This window comes from Sus scrofa, chromosome 4, assembly GCF_000003025.6.
Source record: "Sus scrofa isolate TJ Tabasco breed Duroc chromosome 4, Sscrofa11.1, whole genome shotgun sequence".
Taxonomy (NCBI): Eukaryota; Metazoa; Chordata; class Mammalia; order Artiodactyla; family Suidae; genus Sus; species Sus scrofa.
In genome coordinates, this window is record NC_010446.5 from 93,689,614 (window position 1) to 93,708,376 (window position 18,763).

Consider the following 18,763-nt stretch of genomic DNA (forward strand, 5'->3'; position numbering starts at 1 on the left):
GTCAGACCAGTACCCTCTGTCAGATGGGCACAAGCTCCTGAGTTGGGGTAGAGGGTTGTACCTCTTTCACTTGTGGAAGGGGACTTTCTGTGGCAAACCCCCACCTCCACAGCTCCCCACCACCCCAAGCTCTGTATCACTGGAGAAGTTTATTTCATTTGTTTTTTTATTTTATTTTTTTTGTCTTTTTGCCATTTCTTGGGCCTCTCCCACGGCATATGGAGGTTTTGCCATTTCTTGGGCCTCTCCCACGGCATATGGAGGTTCCCAGGCTAGGGGTTGAATTGGAGCTGTAGCTGCTGGCCTATGCCAGAGCCGCAGCAACATGGGATCCGAGCCGCTTCTGCAACCTACACCACAGCTTATGGTAACACCAGATCCTTAACCCACTGAGCAAGGCCAGGGATTGAACCCGCAACCTCATGGTTCCTAGTCGGATTCATTAACCACTGCGCCACGACGGGATCTCCTGGAGAAGTTAATTTCAGTCCTGCATGGCTGGGTTTCTCCCAGTAAAAGTGGGCCTACTTAACTGGTGGTGGGTGGCAGAAGGAAGCAGGAAGTCCTGATTGCGTCCAGGGCTTACGGGTCAGAGAGACTCCCTTGGGACATTTTTGTCCAGTAACCTGCTTTGGCGAAACCATGAGTATTTCCCTCAATGTTCTGGAAGGGAATGGGCTCCAGAGACACCTCTGGTCCATGTAATGTGAAAAAAATGAATGGAGAAGGGGAGGATGGGAAAAGTATCAACTCTGGACTCGGTTTAACCTCCAAGAACAGCAGTTCAGAGTAATGAACTGACTTGTGCGAGCCACCAAGCTAGTGCTTGGGGGAGCCAAGCTGGGAGCCCACCACGGTCTGACCCCCAAAGGCAAGGCTCTTGGAGGAGACGAGTAGATCTGGAGGGAAGAGATGACCACCCCTCCTTGGCCCCAAAGCCTGGTTTGGGTCGCCTTCTCCCTTCCTCCCCGGGCTGGCGTACTCGATCGGCGATCAGACGGCGGCATATAGACAATGGCGCTCTGTCCGGGGCGGGCGCTCCGGGACGACAGCTCATCCCTATGCAGTGACCGCCTCCCCCGCCCGGGCCTGGCCGCCAACCCCTTTCAGGCGGTGGAAGCCGGGGCGGCGGCGGAGGGGGATTCTCACAGGCCGTTGGACATTTGCATAGCCGGCTCGCCCGCCCGGAGACATTGGCCCGCATTGTTCCCGGGCGGCGGCGGCGGCGGCGGGCGCACGGGCCGGGGCACTCGGGGCGGCGCGGCGGACCCGGCTGGGAGCGGGCGGGAGGGCCAGACAAAGGAGACGGGGCGCGCGGAGCTGGGCGGCGGGCGGGTGGGGGAGATCCTGACGGTGGGAGAGAAATATCGGGGTGAGGTGGCGCGGGGGCTGCGGGGGAGGATGCGGCTGCAGAGCTAGTCTGCCCCGGGACCGCCACCGCCCCCCACTTCGGACACCCACGCCGTGTCTAATTCCTCCCCGAGCTGAGGCCACCGTGCGTCGTGATTTGAATCCCAATAGCGGGGGAATCTCAGGCCTTTCCCAGGCTGCGCAGGTTTGGAGCGCCGGGTCCTCCAGAGGTCAGAGGAGCCGCTCCTGGCCCAGGCAGCTCGCCACACTGGCACAGAAGCACCCTGAGGCCCCTGGGGAACTTTGGGTCTCCCAGCCAGATGTCGGGCAGGAAGCCCTGTTGTCGCCCACGGACACTTCTGCCAATCCAGAACAGTGGCCACCTCCAGAAACCCTTCCCTAATGCCTCTGGCTCTGCTGGCTTGACGCTGACCGCAGTGCAGCTTGGCTTCTCCATCACTGGGGCTCTGGGGGGCGAGCAGGGGCCCAGAGTCCTCGTCCATCATTGTTCCCAGAGCTCCGGCATTGGGGCTGGACAGACAGAGTTCATGAGTGGGCAAGTGTCCGATTGTCCGGCATTGAGAGTAATAATGGTGGTGATCAGAGGGGCTGTCCCTGAGGGGCAGAGGCCTCATTGTCCTGAAGGGGTGAGGAAGGTGCCCCCTTGGCCCCTGTCCCCGCCATCTCCTTGACCTGCTCATTGTCACCCTGTTGACCCAGCCTGAATGGATGGGCCACCATGTGGGGGACTGATGGTGCGAAGCCAAGGGCTACAGGAAAGATGGGGGAGGGGCTCAGTCTTGATTTTGCCCAGAGGCTCCAAGGACACCTGTCTCTCCTGCCCTCTGAGCTCCCTCTGAGGACAACCATCCTCATACCCAAACCCTCAATCCAATTAAATAGAACAGTCTATGGACTGCCCACCAGGGTGCTAGGCATTGGAGAAAAAGCTGGAGAAGGGAGAGGAAGAAACAGAATGAAAAACCAAGGGCTTGACTTCGGAGCGTCCAGCCCTGGACAGAGAATCCCTTGAGCCACAGGGGCCAGAGTACTGGATCTTTTGTTTGTTTGTTTTGGTTTTTCTTTTTTGACCACCCCGTGGCATATGGAGGTCCCATATGCCAGGGATCAGATACAAGCCACAGTTGCGACCTACACTGCAGCTGTGGCAACACTGGATCCTTAACCCACTGTACCGGCTGGAATTGAACCTGTGTCCCTGCGCTCCAGAGAGGCCTCAGATCCCAGTGAACCACAGTGGGAACTCCCACAGTGCCGGATCTTGTGTAGAGTTCATCAGTGTCTCCCAGGCCATGAGCGGCTTCGAGGGGGTGATGAAGCCTGAAGTATCTGGTTGTGGGAAATGCAGGGCCATCTCTTTTGGGGCAGCCCCCACCCTCTCCCTCCTTTCTCAGGGACCTCTGGGTAGGCTCTCCTGGGACCTGTAGCCTTTCCTCTGGTAGAAACAGGCTGGGAAATTGCCCTCCCCCAGGGAGGATTCATTAGTCACTTCTCCGGGAAGCCTTCCTGGATTGAGATGGGAGCAGTGACCAGCCTGGGCTGGAGCAGCCCCCCTTTTCAAGCCTGGAGGAGATATGGTTGTGGTCAAGACAGAAGTAGAGGGAGTTCCTGTTGTGGCGCAGTGGAAATGAATCCGACTAGGAACCGTGAAGTTGCAGGTTTGATCCCTGGCCTCGCTCAGTGGGTTAAGGATCTGGTGTTGCCGTGATCTGTGGTGTAGGTTGCAGATGTGGCTTGGATCTGGTGTTGCTGTGGCTGTAGCATAGACTGGCAGCTGTAGCTCTGATTGGCCCCCTAGCCTGGGAACCTCCATATGCCACAGGGGCGGCCCTAAAAAAAAGCAAAAAAAAAAAAAAAAAGCAAAAAAGAAAGAAGTAGGAGGAAAGGATCAGGTGGAAACATGAATATTCAGAGTTTTCCCCACCCAGAAACACTAGCAGGGAGGGTCTCATCCTTAAGTCTCCCCCTTTCCTATAAGCCTTTCAGATCTGTTTGAGGACTGCTTGGGAGCTCAGGGGCAGAGCAGGTCAGCTGACTGTACCTGGACTGGAACCAGTGCAGCACCAGAGGGAAGGCTCTGCAGGGTGAAATGGAGCATGGGCTTCTGCTCTCCCAGACTTTCCCTCCCAGCAGGGACTGACAGGTCAGGGTATCTTTGTGCAATCCCAGTAGTCATCGTTCTGCTGCAGCACAAGGATCTCCCCGCAACATAACCTATCCCAGCCAGCAATAGGCAGGGGAGGCTGTGGACGAAGGAAGGAAGCTGAGGGGGACAGTCATTCCAAATATATTGAGGCCACATGGGCAGGGGTGGTTCCCTTGGAGCGCTTGTCCCTCAGCTGCCCTCCCTGGGCCTCCCCTTTTCCTCAGCTCTGTGCCTGGCCTCTTTCCCCAGCCAAACTCTGTCCCTTCAACTACAGTGAGGATGGAGCCTCATGGAAACCCCTTTTGCCCTGTCCCAGGGCCAGGCCCCAGAAATCCCTCCACTTTCTGGATCTGCACGGGTCTTGGTCTGGAGGAAGAGGTCTCTAGCCATGCTCACTCCTGCCAGAAGCTGGGGAACAGCAGGAGAGGGCAGAGGGGGGCCCCAGTACTTCAGGATTAGGAAAGGAGCCTGGGCTATGGGGGGATGGATTCTCTGTCGGGTGAGAGATCTGGAAGCCCTAGCACCCGCCTGACATGGGGTGGTAACGGGGTGCTTAACAAAGTCTTATGGCAGGAATGGTGAGGACCAGAGCTGAAGCAGACAGGAAGGCCGTTAGGCTGTAGGGAGGACTTCCATTCTTGGTAGAGGATGGAGAGGCAGGAAGGCCACATCTTTCCTCTGCTGTGTCTGGAGCGCCCTCTGGTGGTCAGATGGCTTCAGGCCGACCTAGGCCCTGGGCCAGCCTCCCCCATTCTTTGTAGCAATTCCCATTTGTCTTTCCTGGTCCTTACTCCTTGGGACAACAACAGAAGTAGGCTGCTTCTAGCTTCCGAGGAATTAGTGGTAAAGAACGCCTTATGCCCCTTTGAACCCATGCGGGGGCCCTCTTCCTACTCTGGTCAGAGGCTACCTAAGTTGAGGGTCAGAGTGGCAGCCATTCTGGAATAGGAAGAACTCTGCAGAAGCCTGAGCTGTTCTATTACAAACACAGAATTGGTGGGAGAGAATGAGCTGCCCATCTTGGGAGGCAGGTAAGCCCAGTCTGGTCCCACGTGAGGTTCTAACGTGGTGAGTTAGAGGATAGAATGAACACCCCAAATTCCCAGTGCACAAAAAAAGGAGTCAGAGTCCTTGGCGACAATGGTATTTATCACCCTCAGAGAGCCAGGCCCTGGCTCAGGCTTCACTGTAACTGTGTGATGCTGGTCCAGTGGATCAGCAGTCACTTGGGTGCCTCACTTGCAGGGCATGGGGTGAGGGGAATGGGACGGTGGGAGGGTCTCCCCACACCATGGTGGGTTACAGCCAGCCGGCTCCTCCACTCTGTCCCCAGCTCCCTTTGGAAAGGAGGCTCCTTTGGGATCCTGTCTTCTTTCTTGCTGCACAAGTGATGGGAGCTAGAAAAGAAGAGCTTCCCAATGGTAGCCAGTCATCTTCTTCCAAATGGAGAGCATCCTTTCAAGGGCTGGAAGCAAGTTAGGCCTGAGTGTCTGGTTCCTCGGGTCTCAGAGATCCCTGGGCTAAATCCGCATGTTCCTCAGGCACCTGGAGGGCAGGGATGGAAGAGCAGGTGAAGGGCTGCTCCAGGGTGGCTGGAGACCACTGCTCAGGGGCGATCCCCAGGGGAGAAGGGGCAGGTAAGGAAGGGAAGAGGAGGTGAGACAGGGAAGGGAGGGCTGGAGGATGACAGGGCCCTATGGGCCTGAGGGGCCGCGGCTCCATCTCACCTCCCAGTAAATCTGGTCTTCATAGCACTGGGAATCTGGTGGGGAGTCCAGGAAGGGCAGCCTCAGCAGGAGCCCTAGTGGTAGCAGGGGAGAGTGTGTGAGGCTTTTTGCCACCCCCATGGGGGCGGCTGCCACCTGGTACCATGGATCACAGAGGAGCTGGGAGGCATGAGGTCACTGGGATGCCTGTGTCAACAGGCAAATCCCAGTAGTATTTATCAAGCACCAAACTTTGCCAAGCCCAGTACAAAGGGCCTGACAAGCACTGCTTCCCTGAGTAATCACATCAACCCTGCAAGGTGAATCTGATCCCTGTGTTAGAGAGAAGGGGACCATGGCTCAACAAAGTTGGGTAACTCACTCAACTTTGCATAGTTGGGAATGGACCAGATAGAGAGTCTTGAACCACAGCTTGTAAGCTTTCTGTGGCCTCCTATCCAGGAGGACTGCAGAAAGTGTGGAATAAATAAGTAATTTTTTATGTGTGTCTTTTTGAAGTTCCCAGACAAGGGATCAAATCGGCGCTATAGCCTATGCCACAGCCACAGCCATGCCAGATCCCAGCCGCATCTGCGACCTACACCGCAGCTCATGGCAACGCTGGATCCTTAACCCACTGAGCAAGGCCAGGGATTGAACCCACATCCTCGTGGCTACTACAGGTTCTTAAGTCGCTGAACCACAACGGGAACTCCCAATAAATAATTAAATGAATGGATGAACTGAACATTGGGAATGAAAATCTCGAGGTGAGAGCAGGAGTGTGGGGATAAAGAATCACACGTTTTGTTTAAAAGGCCAAAAGGACGAAGGCTAGATATCAGGAAGGACAGCCTGACCTCGCATCAGTGGGCAGGCTGCCGTGGTGAAAGATCCAAGGATGAGCCAGAAAGGCCAATTCCCCCACTGCCCCTGCCCCTGCCCCAGAGAGATGGCCCTGCTCCCCCGCTTCAGGGCCTCAGCCTGAGGTTTGGCTGCCCTCTAGTGGGTAGAGGGAGCAGCACAGGAAAGCCACAGAGGAGAGAGATGGGTCAGCCCCTAGGCCGGCTTCCGGCCTCCTTTTGGCACCAGGAGGGAGCAAGTGTTCCCTTCATCCTCCTTCCCTGGAGGAGGCTACCTGAACCCTACAACCCTGCCCTGCACCTGACACAGAGGAGGTGCTCAGGAGATATCCGTGAGTAAATGCGTGTCAGGGGGATGGGAGCCAATGGCCCTCCTGCAGAGAGCCCCTCCTCTATCTCATATCCTCCCTGATGCTCCCGCCAGCCCCAACTCCAGCCAAGGTCACTCACCTCCAAGGCCCCCACCTACTGAGGCAAATATCAGTGTGACAAACAGCCCGAAGAGCTGGTGCAAGGCCTGAGACGTCGAACTGCGCTGGCCCTCGGCTATGAGTGGAAACACGCTCTCTAGGCTGCAGGAAGAGGGGGTTGTGGGAGACAGGGATGGAGCACGGACAGAGCTAGGGCTGGTCAGTGCCTCTGTGCACTGCGCCACGTCCTGCAGCGACCAAGAGGGCCTCAAGGGAGCCTGCCAGGCCAAGTCTCCCCTACAGGCCCACAGCCTGGAACACCCTCCGGCCCTAGAGTGTCAGCAACCCCCTCACACCTTTTAAGGTTTAGCGTGAGGGTCACTTTTGCCTGCCCTCCCCTCTGAGCCCTGATGTGCAAAACCCAATCCTAAGTGTCAGCATCTCTCTCTCTTTTTCTTTTTTTTTTTTCTTTTTTTGCTTTTTAGGGCTGCACCCGCGATGTATGGAAGTTCCCAGGCTAGGGGTCCAATCGGAGCTACAGCTGCCAGCCTGCACCACAGCCACAGCCATGCGGGATCCAAGCCGCATCTGCAACCTACACCACAGCTCACGGCAATGCTGGATCCTTAACCCACTAAAAAAGCCAGGGATTGAACCCACATCCTCATGGAACCCTAGGCGGGTTCATCATCCAGGATACAGATGGATGGATGGATGAATGAATAAAAAGAGACACTGCTTTTTTTTGTTGGTCCACAAGAGGAAGAGAATGAGGGAGGTCATTCCAGGGGGCTAATAATTTCATTGAGGATGCAGGGGTGGGGACGGGGAGAACTCACCCCTCTCCGTAAGAGTCATGGGTGGCCAATCCAGCCACAAGGACCCCCAGGAGGGCTCCCAGGACCCCAGGCATCCCATGGAGGTTGTGGACACCACACGTGTCTTGGATTTTGAATTTTGACTCAAGGATGGGCTGAAGGACAGGACACCAGTAATGAGTCTTGCGTCCCCGCTCCCACCCCAGGCCTGTTGGAGAGGTGGGAGGAAGAGGGCCGAAGACCCGCTGCTCTGTCCAGGGCCCCAAAGGCATCTGTACCGTGAAGAACTTGAACCCCAGCGTGGAGACAGTCCCAGCCAGGAAGCCCGCTGCCAGAGCTCCAAAGGGTGTCAGCATCATTTCAGCTGATGTCCCCACCACAACCCCTCCAGCCAGTGCTGCGTTCTGGACGTGGACCTCCGGGAACACAGAAGGGCAAGGCATTGGGGGCCCTTTCTGATCATCATACCCACACCCAACCCAATCCTGCCCGCCACAGTGGCACCTACTGCTTCTGGAAGTCCCTCCGCCATCCAACCTCTAACTCTTCTGCTATCCTGTCATCACCTCACGCTCTGACCCCACCGCCTCCAGTGCAAAAGGAGCCCCCTGTGCCCGGGTCCTTACCTGTTCCCCTGGAGAACTGGCCTTGCAGGGTCTCAGACCTCTCCTCCCCCCTCTCAGTCCATCCCCTTGGCCTCTCCCAATGCCTCTTCCCCACATACCATATCCAGTCGCCCATCCCTCCCAACAAGGGCCGACAGGGCGAAGGTGCTGAGGGTGCTGGCGGTCAAGGAGTAGTATGTGTTGAGAGCTGTCCGGTGCTGCCCGTCCCCCAGCGGAGTGGGTGCAGAGTTGAAACTAGGCCAGAAGATCCATAGGAAGATGGTCCCTAAAGGGTGAGCAGGCAGGCAGAGTGAGAGGAAGTTTGTGGCTCCCCCCGCAAGGTACAAGCTGGGTAACTGCAATCAGGTCATCCACTCCCAGCAGCCTCAGTTTCCTCATCTGTAAAGTGGGGCTAGTGATACCTCCCTCATAAAGGGAGGACTAAATGAGGTGATGCGTACAAAGGGCATAGCCCACAGCCAGGCCGCTACTAAAGGTCCCAAATGGTACCCATCAAAGGGAAGGGTACTGGCACAAAAGGGAGTAACTTGATTGAAAACCACAGGTGGCTGAGGTTTGGTTTTTTTGCTTTTGTTTTTTAGGGTCACAACCATGGCATTTGGAGGTTCCCAGGCTAGGAGTTGAATCAGAGCTACAGCTGCTGGCCTACACCACAGCCACAGCAACACTAGATCCAAGCCACGTCTGTGACCTACGCCACAGCTCATGGCGTCGCCAGATCCTTAACCCACTGAGTGAGGCCAGGGATCAAACCCACATCCTCATGAATCCTAGTTGGATTCGTTTCTGCTGTGCCACGACGAGAACTCCGAGATTTTTTTCAAGTATTGGAAAAGGAAAGGAAAAAAGGCAAAGGGCACTACCTGCCAGGCACTGAGCTGGTGCTTCGATATACGCATCATTTGTTTTATAACCTCAACTGCCTCCTGGACGGCGGGGCTGGGGGGGTGGTGTTGCCCTGCCACCTATACTGATGGGCTGGGCTGCACATCTGGGGCAAACTGGGAGCTCCACATGCCCTGCCTGTCCTGTGAGTTCCCAAGTCAGTCCTGGCGGGAAGGGGATGGGAGGCTGGGGACCCCGTAGCGTTGGGCCGGCATGGCAAGGAGGCTTGAGGGACTGCCCCTTGGCCTGAGTGGTCCTTGGGTTGAGGTGTAGCTTCTGCATGGTCTGCGATAAAATCTACCATAGGGTCACGTGTGTCCTCTGAGGAGAGTTTTGGGAGGAATCAAGGAAGAAGCCAGGTTTCCTGTCTGGAAGGAGCTGGGAGGCAGAGGAGAGCTGAGAATGTAAGCCTCCCGGGAAAGCACAGACGACTGGGGGAAGCCTTTGAGCTTCAAGCCAAACTTATCTGGGTCTCAAAGGGCAAGGAGGCCTCAAGTGACCTAGGGTTCCACGTGCTCTATTTCACAACAAGCCCAGATGGGAGCGAGAAATACAAAATCAGCCTCTTTTAAAAGTGAGAATAGGCACTTCAGTCACTGCTCAATACAGCCTCCAAAAGCATAAGATAATGATTTCCTTTCCCGACTTGTTAGTGAAGGGAGAGGATCAGAGACCAAGGCAGAGGTACGTGCTTAGAAAAACCAGGTGGTGATGGGAGTTCCCAGCGTGGCTCACCGGTAATGAACCTGACTAGGAACCATGAGGATGTGGGTTCGATACCTGGCCTTGCTCAGTGAGGTCCTGGCCTCACTCAGTGGGGTAAGGATCTGGCGTTGCTGTGAGCTATGGTGTAGGTCGCAGACACGGCTTGGATCCTGTGTTGCTGTGGCTGTGGGGTAGGCTGGCAGCCGTAGCTCCAATTTGACCCCTAGCCTGGAAACTTCCACATGCCTTTGTCCGACCCTAAAAAAAAAAAGAAGGAAAAACAGGTAAACAGGTGGTGTTGATGGTGCTGCTGTGTGTGGTCAGATGGTCAGACCCACTGCTCCCAGGGGTGACCTACCACCTCTCCGTTCCCCAGAGAATGCTGGGGCTTCTGGGAAATCTCCTTGGAGGACGTATCCTCAGGAGGCAGGAGGCAGCACCAGGGCAAAGGCCCGGGGTTCAGAGTTGGGGAGAAGCCGAGTTTGGCAGGAGAGGCGGGGAGAGTGAGTTGGGAGGCCAAGACCCTGCAGGGGCAAGTGTACCTGGCTGAGGAGTCTGGTTTCTAACTGTCAGTAGTGGGGACTCTGAGGTTTTTAAATAGAGATTGGTGTCATTAGACCTCAATTGGTTTTTTTGGGGTTTTTTTTTTTGTGGTTTTTTTTGGCCATGCCCACATGTGAAACTTCCCGGGCTAGGGATCAAACCTGCGCCACAGCAGTGACCTGAGCCCCTGCAGTGACAATGCTGGATCCTTAACGCACTGTGCCACCAGGGAACTCTGCAGACTTGATTTAGAAAGGCTAACTTGGGAGTTCCCGTCGTGATGCAGTGGTTAACGAACCCGACTAGGAATCATGAGGTTGTGGGTTCGATCCCTGGCCTTGCTCAGTGGGTTAAGGATCTGGAATCTGGCATTGCCATGAGCTGTGGTGTAGATCACAGATGCGGCTCGGATCCCGCATTACTATGGCTGTGGTGTAGGCTGGCGGCTACAGCTCCAATTAGACCCCTAGCCTGGGAACCTCCATATGCCGTGGGTGCAGCCCTAAAAAGACAATAAATAAATAAATAACCTCTTTAAAAAAAAAAAAAAAGAAAAGAAAGGCTAACTTGAAGGATGGCTCTCAGGGCATGTGCATATCCCAGCACTGAATTCTAAGAACCTGTCATAAAACCACTGAGAATGGTGAGCACAGATCCCAGGGCTCTGGTGGAAGAATCAGAGCTGGAAGGGAGTTCGCAGCCAGAACCCCATGGACTATAGGTGGCAGCCTGAGATCAGGCTGGGGATGAACCGACCCGCCCCCATCCACTGCACCTCAGCAGGCCTCACCAATCATGGCAAAGAGGTCCGAATGGTAGACGGAGCTCTGGCGATGCTTGCTCTTCTCCAGCTGGGGCCTATAGAGGACCCGAGAGAGGACCAAACCAAAGTAGGCACCAAAAGTGTGGATAGTCATGGAGCCCCCTGCATCCTTCACCTGGGGAGGCAGAGCTGAGATGGAGGGGCAGTCCCTCATGCCCACCCCTACCCCTACCCCATGCCCTCTTTATTCAGCGCCCGGCCCTGGCCACCCCTCCCCCCACTCCATCCCCATCCAGACTCACCCCCAGGAGACTAAGGAGCACAAACTCATTGAGGCCAAACAGCACCACCTCCAGCAGGGCCATGAGCAGCAGCTGAGCCGGCCCAGTCTTGCCCAGGATGGCACCAAAGGAGATTAGCACAGCCCCAGCGCAGAAGTCAGCATTGATCATGCTGGGGGGTTGGGATGTGAGGGTCAGAGGGGGATGGAAACAAGGGCAGCCCTGGGGGCTGTGGGGAGGGGAGGAAGCTCTTCCCTGGTAGGCGGGAAGGGATCTCCTCGCCTTTTTTTGCGTCTCAGGGAGGTTCTGGGACTTGTCCCAGACAAAGTCCACAACAGGTGGAAGAACCAGATCTTGAACCAAGAGCTCCTCTACCCCACCTGTTTCCATGATGCTATCTATGCGCCCAACAGCTCTTGGGTAATAAAGGAGCCTAAAGAAATGGGGAGGTGTGGCTTGAGGATGGGAGAAGAAATCAGGCCATAAGGACAGGCAGGCACCTAAACGAAATCAATTGATGGGTCAGAAACCTGGGTCGGGGAGCAGACTTGAAGGATCAAGCATGGGCTGGGTCTCCTGCGCAGGGGCCACCCACATAGGGCTGGGGGCAGCCAGAGAGGCCACCGCTGCCCACCTCTCCACGCCAATGTGGATGTGGCCTCCGTGGAAGGTGTGGAGGAAGCCCTGGACAAGTGTGGACCACTGCAGGGCAAAGGCGGCCAGGAGGAAGGTGAAGCCCACGCTGCTGAAGCCATAGCGCTGCAGGAAGGCCATGAGGAAACCGAAGCCCACGAAGATCATGGTGTGCACGTCCTGGAAGCCTGCAGGGGGGCACGTGGGGGCTGCTGAGGTCACCACGCATCCACCAATCAGCCACCCTGCCTGGGTCCCCAATTCTCACCAGCCAGGGCCGCCTTGAGGCTGGCGCTGAGCCCATAACATTCCCCAGGCGTGGCCGGGCCTCCCAGCCTGGGCCACCTGCACAGAGCTGGCCAGCTTGGTGCAGTGGGACTCGGACACCATCCCTGCTGTGCCCAGTTGAGAGCAAGAGAGTGGAGGCTTCTGCTGCCTTCTCTGTCCCACTCAGTTGCCCTATCCCCGCATCTCTTACAGTGGGCCAAAAGTCCAACCTTTCCTGTGCTCTTTCCTGCAACAGCCCCTGCCCCTCTGTACAGGTTAAGTGTCTTCCCCTTTGGGCTTCTCTTTGATTTTTCCTTTCTCCTGGAGGTCCTTTTTGATGTCTAACCTCCATTCCCTCATACCTCAGGATCTACACAATTCCACTTTCAGGATTTAAAAAAAAATTTTTTTTTATGGCCACACCTGCAGCATATAGAAGCTCTGGGGGAGTTCCCATTGTGGCTCAGTGGGTTAAAAATCCAATTAGCATCCATGAAGACATGGGTTTGATCTCTGGCCTCTCTCAGTGGGTTAATGATCTGGTGTTGCTGTGAGCTGTGGTAGATTGAAGACGTGGCTGGGATCCTGCGTTGCTGTGGCTTTGGTAAAGGCTGGCAGCTGCAGCTCCCCATAGAATAGGAACTTCCATATGCCTCGGATGCAGGCCTAAAAAACAAAACAAAAAACAACAAAAAAGGAGTTCCTGGGCCAGGGATTGAATCTGAGCCACAGCTGCTGCAACCTATACCATTTAACCCACTACACCTGGCCAGGATCAAACCCGCAACTCTGCAGCAACCCAAGCCACTGCAGTTAGATTCTTAACCCACCAAACCACAGTGGGAATTCGAGGATTTTAAATTTTATAAATTGATTTATAAAATACCTTAAAATTGTTAACAGAGATTACCTCAGAGAAGATGAATTGAAAGGAGGGGGCAGGCCTGCTGTGCTATACAACTCCTGTCAAATAATGCCCCTCATATGCAATACAGCCGCTCTGGGAAAGAGGATTTGTGTGTGTGTGTGTGTGTGTGTGTGTGTGTGTGTGTGTGTGTGTGTGTGTGTGTGTGTGTGTGTGTGTGTGTGTGTGTGTGTGTGTGTGTGTGTGTGTGTGTGTGTGTGTGTGTGTGTGTGTGTGTGTGTGTGTGTGTGTGTGTGTGTGTGTGTGTGTGTGTGTGTGTTTGTGTGTGTGTGCTTTTTAGGGTCGCACCCACAGCATATGGCGGTTCCCAGGCTAGGGATCGAATCGGAGCTGTAGCTGCCAGCCTATGCCACAGCCACAGCAACACTAGATCCAAGCCACATCTGCAACCTACACCACAGCTCACTGCAACATCGGATCCTTCACCCACTGAGTGAGGCCAGGGATTGAACCTGAAACCTCATGGTTCCTAGTCAGATTCATTTCCGCTGTACCACGACGGGAATGCCACAATTGCCTTTTATTTCAATCTGAAGAAGCACCAACGAGCCAAAAATGTATTACTGAACTTTAGAATGCAATTAATAACTTTGAGAGAAGCAAATGTTTATGCTTTTTTATAGTGTGTATAGCTGATAGGAAATAAGTTTGCAAGCCCCTGGCAGAGGGTGGGTGTGCGCTGGAACTGGAAGTCTGCAGCTCAGCTGCCAGCCCCTGTGGCCAAGGGGATAAGGGTCTGGAGGCCCGCTGGCCTCGCTAAGCATCCCCCCCCCCAACTGTGCCACTTCTCCAGCCCTGCCCACTCTTCAAATCACACAGCTCTCTCTCTTCCCTCCATATCTCAAAACCTAACAGCAAAAGAGAGGCATCTTTTAGAACTCAGCCTGCAGCCTAAGTTTCTTTTAGCCTCACCGCCTGACTTCTTTTCTCCTATGCAAACAGTAAAGGGGATGCCATGTCTGTTTTCTTTTACCCAAGGACAGCAAGATAACACCGGGGTTGGGGAGGGGGGTCACAGGGCTCCATGTCTGTGTCATGCTTAAACCACTCTAGAACTTGTCCTAAGGAACAATAATATTTACATCTCCCACCCTGGGTTTGTTTGGAACCAAAACTCAATCCCTTGATGGTTCACTTGTAGCCTAAACATCAAGAAATCTCCTTCACTTGTGCCACTGTGGGGAACATTCCACACAGACATTCTCCATGGGCTGCGGTGGGGAGAGGGCCATTCTAGCTGAGGCAAGGGGATAGCCACGATGATCCCCCCACATGCCCTTCAGGAACTTCTTGGGTGGGAGCAGGACAGACCTGGTTTCCCATCACACCCCACCCCCACCAAACCCGGATAAAAGCCCTCTAGGGTCACCCATCACCCTCTCTCCTTCCTTCCCTGTCCCTCTCTGACCCCACCACGTGACTCCTGAACAAGGTCAGTCTGTGGGACAAAGGAATAGTGAAATGTGGGGCTTTAGCATCTAACAGGTGGATTGATTGGATGATTGATTGATTGTCTTTTTAGGGCCACACCTGTGGCATATGGAGGTTCCCAGGCTGGGGGTTGAATCAGGAACTGTAGCCACCAGCCTATGCCACAACCACAGCAACACCAGATCTGAGCCACATCTGTGACCTACACCACCACTCACAGCCATGCCAGATGCTTTAACCCTCTGAGTGAGGCCAGGGATTGAACCTGCATCCTCATGGATGCTAATCAGAGACATTTCCGCTGAGCCACACTGGGAACTCCCAAGGTGGATTTAAATTCCAGCACACCCACTCCTCACTTCTCTCTGAGTGACCTTGGACAAGCTACTTAACCTCTCTAAGCCTCGGTTTCCTCATCTGGAAAGTGGGGGTGTAAAATAGGAGAAGCAGGACAAATGGAGGGGTGAGCTGGAGAGGCCGCCCCCCGACACACACACACCACTCTACCCATGCCTGCCTTTAAGAGGGTAGATAGGGCTATATTCTCCTGGAAGAGCCAGGAACCACTCTGGTCCCAGGCACCTCCCTCTGACCCAACTAAAGAAGTTCCCGATTCCATCTGTCCTAAGTCCCTCACCCTGCAAATAAGGTCTCAGAGGGTATAAAAAAGAACCTGTCCAGGAGTTCCCTGGTGGCTCAGCAGGTTAAGAACCTGGCATTGTCACTGCTGTGGCTCTGGTTACTGCTGTGGTGTGAGTTCGATCCCTGACCTAGGGAATTTCTGCTTGCTGTGGGTGTGGCCCAAAAAAACCCCCCAAAGAACCTGTCTTTTTTTTTCTTTTTAGGGCCACATATGCAGCCAGGAGTTGAATTGGAGCTACAGCTGCCAGCCTACACTGCAGCTCACAGCAACACCAGATCCTTAACCCACTGAGTGGGGCCAGGGATCGAACCTGCATCCTAATGGATACTAGTCGGGTTCAATATTGCTGAGTCACAATGGGAACTCCCCAAAAAACCCTGTTCTTATTTTGTCTTAGAACTCTTCCTCATGATTGCTTCTGGGTCCTTATTACCCTAGTCTTTTTCCCCAGTCTTTCCTGCTCTTTCTTATTGTCTGTTATTTGCCTTGTGGGATAAGAGGTTTGAGACACGTGGGAAAAAGCCACAGATGGGGGAGTCAAGAGGTCTGTTTCTAGGTTGGCTAACTTGCTATGTGATCTTGGGCAGTCACATAACCTTTCTGACTCTCTCTGCATCTGAACGGAGTGGGCCAGGTAAGTTCTGAAGACCTTTCCTACAGAGACAGCAGACAGAGCCTCAGAGCAGCCATGCCTTTGGCACTGGCTGGTCCCACAGCTCAACAATAGCGGCAAAACTCCCTTTCATCTCTGAAATCAAAGGGCAGCGGCTACACCCCCCCTGGCCCTGACCACTTCTCCCGGGGACAGGTGAAGCCTCGGCTCATCAAAGCCCCAGGCTCCAGGGACCACACACCTCCCTCCTTCCCAACCTACCCCATACAAAGGTCCCAAGTCCACAGGGGTAGAAACTTAGGGCAGAAAAAGTGGTAGGATTCCTACTGCTATTTGTCTAACTGTAGTCCCGGGACAGAAAGCTGTGTGTGCAGGAGAGCCAACCATGGCAGCAGAGGGGCGAGAGGAGGGGGGTTTCAGGGAGGATTTTTTCTTTTCTTTTTCTCTCTCTCTCTTTTTTTTTTTTTTTTTTTTTTTTTTTTTTGCTTTTTAGGGCCATACCTGCAGTATATGGAGGTTCAAATCGGAGCTACAGCTGCTGGCCTACACTACAGACACAGCAATGCCAGATCCTTATCCCCTGAGCGAGGCCAGGGATAGAACCTGCAACCTCATAGTTCCTAGTTGGATTAGTTTCTGCTGTGCCATGATGGGAACTCCAGGACTTTTTCTTTTCTTTATTTTTTCTTTTCAGGGCTAGGGGTCGAATTGGAGATGCAGGTGCCAGCCTATGCTGCAGCCACAGCAGCTGGTGGCAATGCCGGATCCTTAATCCACTCAGCAAGGCCAGGGATGGAACCCACATCCTCATGGATACCAGCTGGGTTCTTAATCTGCTAAACCACAATGGGAACTCCCCAGGGAGGACTTTGAAGCCAGCAGCCTTAGGGGCATTGAGTGAGGCCCGTGGGAGAAGCAAGGGGAGGTTCATAGCAGGCAGCCAGCTCAGACCCTAGAACAAGAGCCTACTTCTCTCAGCTCATGGACTGTCCCCTCCCAACTCCCCATCTCCCTGGACAAATGCATACCTCAAGGGTCTGCCACCCAGCTCTATGGCTCTGGCTTTAATGCCAGTATCCGTGGCTCACCTCGTGTAGCTAGAAATGGGGTGAAATATGGGGAGGGAGGAGCTGCAGCCCCCTTCTGCCTAGGAAGGCTGATGGTCTGGCACTTTAAACCCAGATCCAAGCCTCCACCCCACCCTCTGTATCATCAGCATTGTGAGCTTCATTTTGTTGGGATTAGGACTGGGAAAGGGTCAGGTGGAGACAGCCTGCTGCCAGTTCTGCATAACAGCCTGGGATTTATATAGGAGACTCTTACATTCTGGGCCTTGCTTGAATGTATATCCTTCATACTGAGGCATCTTTCTCCCCAATGCTCAGATGGGGAAAACTGAGGCTTAGAGACCTGCTCAAGTATGTATGAAGTCTGGGAAATCTGGTGTCCTTGGTCCCAGCTGCCTAGGGCCTGAGTCACAAGGTTGGACCCCCAACCTTGAGGGAGAGGTTCTATTCCCAACAGAAGGCAGGAGCTTAGCCCTCTCCTTTCTGGGCCTCATCAGCAAGCAGATGAGCTGTGGCACAAGAAGCTCAGGATACTTAGTTCCAGCTCTGTCACTCACATGGCAGGTGATCATGAACAAATCACAACCTCTTTGAGCCTCAGCTTTCTCCCCTGAGAAATGGGCTAATAACCTTGCCATGCTTCCTTCTCAGGGCTGAGGACTGTTGGTTGGTAGGTAGGTATGTGGTTTTCTCTCTGACTCTGGAAGAGCCAGCTTCAGGGAACAGGGGAAGAAACATCTGAGCCCAATAGTTTTGGCTCCCTTCACAATTAATACCTGCATCACTGCTTCCTGCACCCCACTCCCTACCTCTCCTTCCCAGAAGGATTTTTTATTTTGTTTTGTTTGTTTGTTTATCATTTCCTGTGGTCAGGAGTCCCCAGGAAAGGCAGTCTCTGGAACAGACCAGCAAAGCCCAACTAGGCCAACAAGAGAGTAGGTTAAGTTGGGGGCTTCAGATCTGAGTTCAAATCCCAGCTCCCTCAATTCTGACAGCAAAAACCAGTCACTTAACCTCTCTGAACCTCATTTTCCCCATTTTTGTCTACTTCATAGACGAAAGGAGAAAATTCACATGCCACCTGGAACGTGGCACACACTAGTGAAAGTGTGTTACTATAAATCTGGGGCACCTTCATCTCAAAGTGAGAGGGTTGCCCACCTAGGGGTAGATCTGGGCAACCAAGCGCCCCCTCCCAAGACACCAGAGGGGCTTAGGGTCTTAGCTCCCCGCGCACCTTCACCTGTACTCACTTGGGTAGCGAAAGTAAAATTCATTGTCTGGGTTACTGTGGTTGCCCCAGTGCCAGAGGGCAGCGTCGGTTTCATGGTTGTAGCGGACGAAGACAGCAAAGAGGATGGCGGTGGCGCCCTGAAGGAGGAGGCATAGCAGGGGCAGCTGCAGTCGCCGGCCCCCGGCGCGGCGGGAGGACCCAGCCATGGGACAGAGGCTGCAAGTCTCCGGCTCCGGCTTGGGCTCCGGCTCCAGCTCCAGGCGCGCTGGGCTGGCAGACACTCTCGGGGCGGGCCGGGCAGGTTTCACCAGAACCAGGCCCCGCCCACCGGACGCAGGTCCCGCCCACACGGAGGCTTACCCGCCGCAGATCCACGCCCCAGCCCTCGGAGGCGAGGAAGGGGAGACGGTGAGGGCTAGGGTCTCGGGCCTAAGGTGAGGCAAGCAGTGGGAAGGAATGGGGCATTCGGACCCCAAATCCTTTTCCTTTAGCCCAGCTGACTCTGGCGCTGTTCCGTTTGGAACAGGTCCTTGGAAGTGACCCTGGAAAGACGCCCAGTGTTCTGCTCTGCTGGGGCACAGCTGCGGGATCCGGTGGGGGCGGCGGCGGAGGGGGGAAACACGGAGAAGGAGTGGGGGACAAAGAGGAGGGAGGAGAGGGAGGGCAATCCTTTCCTTAAATATGGTGTGAATTTAGAGAGTGTTTCCTAAAGAATAAGTGAAAATAAGCCTTATTTTTAGGCCCAGACCTCCCCGGCCCGGGGCCCCTCCAGGGTTAATAATACAAGAGAGAGTTGAGGGGTTACTCAACGTTTTCCCCAACTGAAAGAGAGA

At 54.5% G+C, this 18,763-nt stretch overlaps 1 protein-coding gene across 3 annotated transcripts; it reads right to left on the reverse strand.

Moving 5' to 3' along the window:
* RHBG (Rh family, B glycoprotein) lies at positions 4,646-18,442 on the reverse strand. Of its 3 annotated transcripts, XM_021088695.1 has the most exons (11): positions 18,291-18,442; positions 17,950-18,067; positions 11,752-11,938; positions 11,139-11,289; positions 10,864-11,011; positions 8,039-8,205; positions 7,593-7,730; positions 7,336-7,469; positions 6,537-6,658; positions 5,245-5,318; positions 4,646-5,062 (listed from the first exon to the last, which is right to left on the reverse strand). In XM_021088695.1, the coding sequence occupies exons 3-11, from the start codon at positions 11,916-11,918 to the stop codon at positions 4,994-4,996; spliced, it is 1,170 nt and encodes a 389-aa protein (XP_020944354.1). In that variant the 5' UTR covers positions 11,919-11,938; positions 17,950-18,067; positions 18,291-18,442; the 3' UTR covers positions 4,646-4,993.

Excerpts from the sequence above, each read along its gene's own strand:
- RHBG (XM_021088694.1), bottom strand. The coding sequence starts at position 18,136 with ATGGCTGGGTCCTCCCGCCGCGCCGGGGGCCGGCGACTGCAGCTGCCC. Across the intron at positions 11,012-11,138 it reads TGCTCCTTAGTCTCCTGGGG|GTGAAGGATGCAGGGGGCTC; the intron begins GTGAGTCTGGAT and ends CTGCCTCCCCAG. Across the intron at positions 5,063-5,244 it reads AAGACCAGATTTACTGGGAG|GTGCCTGAGGAACATGCGGA; the intron begins GTGAGATGGAGC and ends CCTGCCCTCCAG.